Genomic DNA, 10,094 nt, shown 5'->3' with positions numbered 1-10,094 from the left:
ATATATATGTATAGATATTAAATTTATGTTATTAACACAGTGAGGAGAATATTAAGCCTAATGAGGGAAAAAATCACATATTAGAGTTGTCTGTTGAAGATCTGTAGCAAAAAGTGGGTTTCGCGGACAGACTCTTCATACAACCAATATACAGATTTACACCAATATAAAAAACCAGTGGTTTGAGAATAACACCAAAGGAAAACCTTTACTGTTTATCACAAACCTAAAAATATACACTTTGCTGAACTTTTAAGCTTAAATTTAAATTTTAAGCTTGAATTGGTTTCAGAAATTGGCTCTATCCTCAAGCCCACTACTTCCTGAATTGAAGACGGGTATTTTGTTTCCTGTATTTTTCTACCATTGTGAACTGATTATTCCAGGTGTGCTTTACCTCAGTAACCATTGCCAGAAACATCTGGATGAATAAGTTCATCCAGTAATGAAACAAAAGAGGCTGCCTTAAGTTCCAGAAGTAGCAGAGTTGTGCATAGAGCCCATCAAGGACAAATAAAGAAACTTCCTTCTTTTATGGTCTCTCATCCTCCAGAGCTAAATTTCATATTTATCTTCCAGTGAAATAAATATTGTTAAAGAGAAGACAGAGGACTCTGAACAATTAAGAATGAAAGAAAATCCTCCTATGTAAAATAAAGTGTCATCTTGTTAAAGATTTTGTCAAATTATGGACTGCAGTGGAGACAGACAGCGTTTGCTAAAACTATTATATCTCTAAACTTATTTTTTTTTTCCCTTAAAAAAATGTAAGAAAATAGTTTTATATTAGTGTGCAACTGCAATAAAATATTAATTTAAAGCTTTTTGAATACCTTGCCTAGGCCTAAAAGTCAAAATGTTCAACCAAATTGAAATATTTTTAGTTAAATGAAAGTCTTGAAATAATTGAAGCAAATTGAAGCAGTAAATTGAAAGGTAAATGAAAGCATGCAAATACCTACGAGGGTCAAAACTATTTAAAAAAAAAACAACAACAAAAGAAAATGAGACTGTGCAGTAAGGACAAATCAGAAATCAAAAGGTTCAATGCAGTTACTATGCAATACAGATATCTTTATCGAAACAGCTTAGATGTTTGCAGCTGAATAGTTTTTTTGTTGTTGTTTTTTGCAAAGCATGTTTGTATAATTAGGCATAAAAAGACACCATCAGTTTACAGGAATGAATAAGACTATTCAAGATAAGCAGAGATATAAACACTAAAGGAGTTTGTTAGATAAGGTGATTGCTATAAATTCTAGGAGCGGCTGGAAGGAATAATCTTTGATAAGGCTCCTTTGCTACATAAGGTGCAGCAGTCTTTCAAAGACCTCCAGTTCTGTAGCAGTTTAATACGATTAGACAAATGGTACAAAAGTAATGTTTAACTAGAGTCCCTGTTTCCAACCAGTCCACAGCACTGTGTCGAAGTGGCATCCCAAGGCAAAGTATATAGTAGATTCCAGAAAGCTATGTCTGTACATTGAAAGTTAATGGGAAGTTACCATAAAAGTTCCCAGAATGCACCTGGGGTTCCAGAAAGAATAATTGAACTGTTTGGAAAGTGAGTAAGGCTGTACCGTAGCGCAGTTCGTAGCATTGTTTCCTTGCAGCAAGAAGTTTCTGGGTTTGATTCTTTTCTGCACTGTGTTTAAGTGTTCTCCCTGTGCATGCGTGGGTTCTCTCTGAGTACTCTAGCCTCCTCCCCCAGTCCAAAAACATGACGCGTTTTTGGACTGTTAGGTATGAGTGTGTGCATAGTCTCATGTCTCTGAGTTGCCCTGCGACAGACTGGCAACCCGTCTAGGTTGCACCCCACCTCTCACCCTTAGACTGCTGGAAATGAGCACCAGCCCCACCACGACCCTGACGGAATAAGGGGGAGAAAATGGATGAAAGGAAAGTGCCTAGTAAATTTGTGAAATTTCTAGAAAAGCCAGTATGTTTTTAGAAAGTAAATTCTGTGTTTTGGGAGAGTACATTCCTTGACATCTTTTTAAAAACAGTTGTGTAAAGCACCAAGACTTCTAACATTAATTAGTGTGAGTACAGGCTGCATTATGTAGTTCTAACACATTTTAACAATATTTACAAGTTCACACAAACTGCAAATCATTTTCAAAATTCATTTTTTGCTGTTAAAAACCATTTAAGTGCTACATGTTAAATCTTTACAATGCTCTAAAAAGATCACAGGGACTGAATGCAGAGAAAAACAATCATTTCAATTGGCACAAAGCAAGTTTTTATTCTCAAACATCCTGAAATAAGGCATCTTAAGATCATCACCAACACTTCCTTAGACATAAGTCAACTTCCTGTATGCTTTCTCCTTCACTTTCATTAGAAACACTTCCACACCGAGTTCACTCATGTCTTCCTACATGCCTTTTACATCACTCTTTAAGATTCGGCTCAGTCTGACTCGTAGACTCGCATCTAGATGGTGGAGACCTTTGAATTTAGGTCTAAAAGAAATCAAGACAGAAAATCCTCAGACTAAGCATGTAATCTGCTAATTTTTTATATATATATATTTAGCCTTTCTCATCTTTTCATCTTTCTAAATAAAAATGAACTTTGCATTCTAACACCACTTTCCTGACCTTCACCTTTTAAACTTCACAGTATGCGACTTTTTAAATACTAAAGTGAAGCCACATTGTTGTAATCAAACATAATATAGAAACAGTTTATGTTGTTTGTATCCTGATTTAAGTTCACAAGTTAAGGTAATCTGAATGCCTTCACTAACCAGAATAAACATAAAACGTTACAGCAGCAAAACTGGTAAAACATTTTAGGTATTGTGCATTTAGTCACTTCCTATACATTGTTATCAAAATAAACAGAAAGATATAACTCATTTTCTAGATTTCATTTCAAGATCCCCTGTACTTTATCTAAACAATTAGCTTTTATATACTTAAACAGTATGAATGCATTTAAAAGCATCCTTTGCTAAAATACAACACATGTGGATCTTTTTCTGAAAAAAATAAAAATACAGAAGGAGCCTGTCCTCATCCCAATAATTCCTCCTCAGTTAAAGTGTACAACATTTTGTTATAGGATCCAGTCCATATTTCAGCAGATCTGAAACTATTTTCTATATATGGCAAACATAAAAAGAAACCAGGAGAAGTAAAAGGCATCCTTTACATCTCAGAACCAACTAGAACAGCTTAGTCACTTTTTTGAGGTGAAAGATGCAGCATGGTGCTTTTTGAAACATGAGGAAACCATCAAACTTAGTTTATAATAGTTTCATAGTGATTTTTCAGTTATTACAGTTACATCAAAATCAAAGAATTTCTAGCTAAAATATGTTTTTTTTCACATTGAGCATAAACATGTACATGATTAAAGAAACAATAAAATAGATATGAGTTAATCATAGTTTGTAAACACAGTGTGCAGTTTCCAGGACTCAACCTGAGGCTTGAAGAACTGATTACAGATCACTGAAAGCTGCTGTGCTCACTCGATTATGGGAGCCGAGCGATCGTTGGTGACGGTTTTTCTCAGTCTGATGTGGGCAAACGGATTGGGCCTGCAATGAGAAGGATATTAACACTCATTTAGCTGAAGTAAAGTCATACAAGGTTTGATGGAGGGAACTCATAGAACACTAACTGACATGTTTGGATGACAGAGACAGCTTCATTCAGTCAGCAGAGCTGGGGTATTTTTTGTTTGTTTTTTTTATGTGGGCCATAGTTTCAGTTTCCCTGTCAATAAAGGGATGGGCACCAACAATAATTTTAAAAAAGACCCTGTTTATCCACCACTTCTGCCCTCAACAAGTTTCTGTTGCTATATGCATGTCCTGTCCCCATATAGGATGATCTGCAATTTCTTTTGTAATGTCTTCTTTTTCTTTAGCTATGTTGGCTATAGGTGCTACATTTAGATATCCTGAACCTAAAAAGTTATTTTCTCCACAAGCTGTGACCGTTCCTGTGGATATTTGTGTATATTTATAGGGTATAAATAACATGTTTGTGTATATTTATAGGGTATAAATAACAGTTTGTTCCTTATGTTTTCAACTAACAGAGCTCTTCACTCTCTAACTGTAGGTTTGTAAATGGTTCCTAGTGTTTCTTTAAAGTAGGATGGGAGGTAGGTATTTTAGTTATCAGGCTCCTCTCTTATGGAATCAATTCATGAGGCAGACAACCTTTCTACTTTTAGGACTAGACTTAAAACTTTACTTTTTCATAAAGCGAGTTGGAGTTGCTCAGGATATCCTGAGCTTTGCCATAGATATGCTGCTATAGCCTTAGGCTGCTGGAGGACATAGGGGGCACCTTTCACCATTCTGCATTATCATATGTCTATTCTCCATTTCAGCAGTATTTGTTAGTTCTACCAATACCTGTATGTGCTCTCTTGAATCCATTTTACATGAAAACTGGATTAGAGCTCTTCTACTTTACTGTTTCTTACATTGGCAGAACCAGCTGTGGAGGTAGTTTAGTGTTACCTTTTTTAACATAGAAATTATTTATAGATCAGTGCTTGTGTGTTCCTCTTCTATGTCTACTTTCTCTCCTTGAACCCCCAGTCAGCGTCACCAGAACCCCGCTCACACTGAGCCTGATTATGATGAAGGTTTCTTCCTGTTAAAAGGAAGTTTTTTTCCTTCTCCAATGTCACTACATGTATACTTGTGGAAGGGATTGCTGTAGAATCAACGTCACAATGCAAGCGAAAACCTACTGTTGCCACATAGTCATCCAGGAGGAGCAAATCCTTCAAGTCAATGACTCGATGCAATCAGCTGGTTTTCCTTAGATAGAAAACTTTCAGCCAATCTAACTGTATGATAAGATTGAATTTCCTTTATAAAATGCCTTAAGATAACATTTTGTGAATTGGCAATGCATAAATAAACAAAATTGTGTTTAATTGTATGGTCCATGGTGTCACTGATGCTAAATCTACCATCAGCTATAAGCGTATTTGCTTTTGTTTAAACATAGGACTGGGGAGAATTGTCATCTTCAATCAGTACAAAAACTCAAAACACAGTAAGACCTCTATTCAAATAACTCTTGTCAAATGGGAAATATGTGTTAGAATGGCCCAACCAAAGTCCAGACCTAAATCCACAATAGATTCTGTTGCTAAAAAAAGAAAAAAGGTGTGCATAAATAATGCATGCCCAAAGTTAGTCCTGGAGGGCCGCTGTCCTGCAGGTTTTAGAGGTTGCCCTGCTCCAGCAAAACTTATGCTGAGCTGCAATCATCATAATCAGCTGACCAAATCTGTCACTAGATGTGCAAAGCTTATAGGGACCTACCACAAAAGACTTTCAACCATTCTGGTAAGAAAAGTAGAACTACAAATTATCAGCCCAGTTCCTTACCTTCATTTCTAACCATTGACTCTCTCACTCAGAATCATTCTTAGATTCATACAAGTTTAGCATGTTACACTAGCTTTGTAGCATTTAATTAATGGTGGAATTTTATTTACAACATTTTGTAAGAGTTGCTTTAAAAATTACCTGGTGGGTGATGGTGGTGAGACACTTAAATCAGACGTGATCTGCAAACCACAGTTAAGTCATTAGTCGTCTAAAAGGTAAATCACTACATAACATCAAATTGTTTGAAATTGGAAAGAGTCTCACCTTGTTGCTGTCGGCCATGCTGTAGGGGCGTGGACGGAAGGTGCTGACCCTCTGAGGAGGAAGGGAACGCTCCTCCTCGGACTCAGGGGTGAGAGCAGGGAGACCTGCAGACACTAGTTTGTCAAGTTGTCCTGTGCTAGTGCTGTTAGCCTTAGACAAAAAGAGGGAGCTGCGGAGAAAGGTGATACAGAGAAGACAAAAAGACAAGAGGAAGCACAATGAAACCGGAACGGTGCTAATGTTGAGTGAAATCATCAACAAACCTGCTGCTTTTGGAAATTAGATAAACTTGTTTAAAAAAAGGAAGGAAAGCAAACTGAACCAATTCTATGTTGTAACATGTTTTTCTGTGCTTCTATAAAATAAATGGGAGTTTTTGCTCTCCACTGTCACTTCAAGCATGCTTAGTGTGGGGGATTGCCTTGACTTATTCAATGAGTTGATGCAATCAACTGGTTTTCCTTAGATAGAAAACTTTGAATCAATTTGACTGCATGATCTGGTTGAACTGTAAAGTGCCTTGAGATGGCATGTGCTGTGAATTGGCTATATAAATAAACTGAACTGAATTAACACATATCAAAGATCTACAAAATATGGCAACAAAGTGAATATAGAAACAAGTTAACAGGGGTAAAAAAAAAAAAGGAAGTTGTCATTGATTATGCTGCTGAGAAAATCTTTGTTTTCTGTCACCGTACCCCTCCAGATGGTCCATTCTGCTGTGTTGTGGTTGGGTGTAGGAGAAAGGGAACCACCCTTTCCTGAAAAAACAAGGTCACATTTTAGGCAGCCAGAAAATCCGGTAAGCAGAGTTATTTTTTTTTTTTATAAACATGTAAGCAAGTTGACACCACTCACCACTTCTTTTGCTTAAGTTAAAGTAAAATCGACATAGTATGGTCCTAAACTCTACCAGTTCAGCTGAATGTAAGAACTATTTCAGTGTGTAGAGTTTTGACTACATAATCTTTATTTATCAATCTAATAGTAGGATCTGAACAACTAATAGTTTTTTTGTTAAAACAGTAGAACATCATACCGTCCAGTGCGTTCGTTTTGACCATAGTGCCATCCATCTCTGGGCTCAGAGATCAGCAGGGTGATGTTGTCCCCGGGCAGGAAGTGAAGTAAGCAAGCCCCGCCTCCTAAATTTCCACCTGCACCTTCAGATGATCCAGGTGTATGGGCGAACAGGGCTTCCACATGGGTTACTCCAGATAATGGAAGCACTCTGGGAAGACTGGAACCTGTGATTAAGATCAAGGCAGAACAATAAGGAAGAAGGTTTGGGGGATCAAACAAACACACAGCAAAGCAAAACAAGCTCTTACCCTGAAAGCCTCCTGATCTCATTTCACTCACAGGTCTCCTTGGAAGGGGAAGAGTTGCAGTAGCAGATACATCCCCAGCCTTTAGTAGCCAGGGACTGTATGATGGAGACAGAGTGTGGCTTCCTCCTGGTCCAACTTGCTGGTGCAGCAGCTGCACCGGCGTCATAGCCCTGGAGAGAGGTGCGCTATGGGACAGCGGAGGACTATGGGGAGCGCTATGGAGAATAGGGAGGGTCATTCCCTGAGAAGAGTTACTGTTCTTGGAGATCTGACTGAGTGACATAACCGTTGAAGGGATGAGGCTTGGGGAGAGGTTAGATGTGTTAGTGACCATTAGGAGAGAGCTTTGCTGGGGGGAGGTGCTGGACATGGTGGAGTTGGATAATCCAGGGCTTCCATCTGGAAGAGGGCTCGCTGAGGGACTGAGAGGTGTGCTGGTATGCTGAGGAGAAGCCCTACGGGACGAGTCTCCAGCAACTCCACCACTGGAGGAGGAAGAGAGAAAAGTCTGAGGAGAGCCCTGAGGAGGACCAGTGTCACTGTGGGAGGAGGAAGAGGAGGGGAGCGACCGCTGTTGCTGCTGGGAGCGGCTTGAGTCTCCGTTCAGCAGAGGAGGGACCTCTTGGATGGAAAGCCTCTGAAAAACCCAACAACAATATATTAAAAAAAAGCAAATGTAGGAACATTAACCTCCTGTTTATTGGCGCAGGTACGGTAATTTCAGGTGGTTGGATGTAGTTAGACATCCATCTATCCAATTTCTGACACGCTTAATCCCAAGTGGGGTCACCAGTCCATCGCAGGGCTGTAGTTGGACAGTTCATGCATTTTAAATAATGTTGAGATCAAAATGTGTGGAGATGTGTTTTTTCAGATCATTTTCCTGTTGGTTCATCCAGTCAGAATCCAGAAAGCAACAAGGCAAAGGCCACCAAAACCACTGAAAAACCAGCATCAGTGTCCTCAAAGCTCATGCTCTAAAACTGAACATTTGAGCTATACTGAAATTTAGAGCGACCCACATGAACAACCTATACACTTACTGGGGAAAACACCTTAGACAGGAAGAGTACACAGAAACAAAGAAAGAGATTGGAGGATTCGGGGTGGAGCATTTATAATCTAAACAAACTGTTTAGCAAGGCGGTGGAAGTATCATGCTTTGGAGCTTTTACCCTGACAGAGTTACTGATGTATTGCAGAAAGTGGATGGAAAATAAGGAGGAAGATTGATATCCAAACTTTCATTTTTACCTTTGTGCAACAATTGACTTATTTTCCAAGAGGAAAAAAAATGATAAAAGCAAATGAAAGTTAATTAATTTTCTAATTTCTAACCTCGGGTTATTAAACAGAAAATAATTAAATATATTAGGCCATATGTATAATTTGTTTATTTCAAAATCATCCTGAAAAAAACATTGTTCAGATGCAGGGTGAGAGTATAGAAACTTCTCATCATAACTGTATTTTCAGTGACTAAATTAGAATGACTGTCCTAGAGCTTATAGTAACTTTATTAGTCAGAGACTTTAAGAAAACGAAGCTTTAATATGTAAATAGGTTATGACCATATGAGCATATTACAGATTATCCCTTCTATGAACTTAGACTTAGACAACATTTATTGTCATTTTGTATACACAGAGTGTATACAATGCAGAATTTTGTATTGTACAGCTCTGATGACATTTCCAATTCTTTAAAGTGCAGCAGTGATCAGATGTAAAAATTGTGGAGAAAAAACATGGTGCAAAAAATTGCATTGATATGGTTTGATGCAGAGTCTTTGACATGATTTAGAACATTTTAAAAGAAGACTTTGAAATGGTTGAGTTAGTCATCAGTGTTAACTAGAAGCACATTTTATTGGTACTAATATTTAAGTATGGTGAACTGCTGTGTCAATAAGAGATGAAGTGAGATCTGACCTGTTCCGGCTGAGCAGTGCCCAGCTTGGTGTGACGGAGGACCTCTGCTATCCCAGCAGCCCCTTGGCTTTGTGGCGTAGTATGACGCAGCAGATTGAGGGCACGCTCTGGGAGCTTCGTAGGCTGAGAACAAGACTGCTGCCAGGTTGATAGTTTCTGTGACAGAAGCTCCCTCACCTGGATCATGGTGGAAAACAGCTTGAAGTCAAACGCTCGATTTTGGTCAAATAGATAACCATTTAAAAATAAAATAACAAAATTTTTTCAGCTGTTACTTGATTAAAATAATTAATAAAAAAAAACTAGTTGGTGAGTGTGCAGAGAATCAAAGTTCACCTTGGAGTGGTAGTTGATGAGCAGCTTGGTGACACAGCACTGTCTGTCCACCAGGAAGCAGTATCTCCTCCTCTCCTCTGTGAGTGCAGACTTGTAGCCTGTAGCCACCAGCACATCCAGCTCACCTTGTCTGCGACTCATCAGCTCCACAAACTAAAGGAAAAATCCCAAAAAGTCACCTTAAGCCTCAAAAAGATTTGTGAATTGAATCCCAAATATCTTGATTGGCTCTCTTCAGTGCTGGGTAACTGTTTTGGGCCCCATTTGGGCTGCGAATGACACTCTACCTGCATCTCTCTGTCTCCATATTTGTTTGGGTGACGGCTGCCCTGGCTCTTTCTGCGGAGTTTCTTCAGCTGGGTCTGACAACGCTCAATTGACTCGGACCGAGACCTTCGCTCACTCTGATACTTCTTCAGAGTGGCCTGAAAATGAAAGAGCAAAACAAAGCATGTGATTAAATGCATTTTGTATTTAATAGTTTTTCTGACAGTAGCCTGACAGGGAAGGGGGTTTGAGAGAGAGAGAGAGAGAGACATGCAGGAAAGGAATACAGGCCAGATTTGAACCCAGGTCACCCATTTCAGGGACTAAGGCCTCTGTACATGTGTTGTGTGCGCTAACCACTCAGCACCAGCACACCCTTATATTTTTATTTTTTTCATTGTTTTTCAACATTTCAGCACTAGCCCCCACAGTGGTTTGAGTTCACTAAAAGCAGGAGAGGCATTGGTGCGTATCTTCAGTTGTGACCGGGTGCGACACATCACAGAGACATTGGACCATACCATACCAACTTTATTTATGAAGCACTTTATACACCGAACAGGACCAAAGTGCTGTACACAATCA

At 38.9% G+C, this 10,094-nt stretch overlaps 1 protein-coding gene across 1 annotated transcript; it reads right to left on the bottom strand.

Moving 5' to 3' along the window:
• Window positions 1–2,173: 2,173 nt before the first annotated feature.
• On the bottom strand, window positions 2,174–9,724 carry LOC107088781 (brain-specific angiogenesis inhibitor 1-associated protein 2-like). The gene is made up of 9 exons (XM_015381161.1): window positions 9,530–9,724; window positions 9,243–9,395; window positions 8,907–9,083; window positions 6,976–7,612; window positions 6,684–6,891; window positions 6,343–6,405; window positions 5,642–5,810; window positions 5,516–5,556; window positions 2,174–3,553 (listed from the first exon to the last, which is right to left on the bottom strand). The coding sequence occupies exons 1-9, from the start codon at window positions 9,707–9,709 to the stop codon at window positions 3,481–3,483; spliced, it is 1,701 nt and encodes a 566-aa protein (XP_015236647.1). The 5' UTR covers window positions 9,710–9,724; the 3' UTR covers window positions 2,174–3,480.
• Window positions 9,725–10,094: the final 370 nt, after the last annotated feature.

The sequence above is a fragment of the Cyprinodon variegatus genome, unplaced genomic scaffold (assembly GCF_000732505.1).
Source record: "Cyprinodon variegatus isolate N-32 unplaced genomic scaffold, C_variegatus-1.0 Scaffold229, whole genome shotgun sequence".
Lineage (NCBI taxonomy): Eukaryota > Metazoa > Chordata > Actinopteri > Cyprinodontiformes > Cyprinodontidae > Cyprinodon > Cyprinodon variegatus.
This window is presented reverse-complemented; position numbering and strand designations above follow the sequence as displayed.

Excerpts from the sequence above, each read along its gene's own strand:
- LOC107088781 (XM_015381161.1), bottom strand. The coding sequence starts at position 9,709 with ATGCATTTAATCACATGCTTTGTTTTGCTCTTTCATTTTCAGGCCACT. Across the intron at positions 6,892-6,975 it reads GAGATCAGGAGGCTTTCAGG|GTTCCAGTCTTCCCAGAGTG; the intron begins GTAAGAGCTTGT and ends TCTTAATCACAG. Across the intron at positions 5,557-5,641 it reads GCATGGCCGACAGCAACAAG|ATCACGTCTGATTTAAGTGT; the intron begins GTGAGACTCTTT and ends TGTGGTTTGCAG.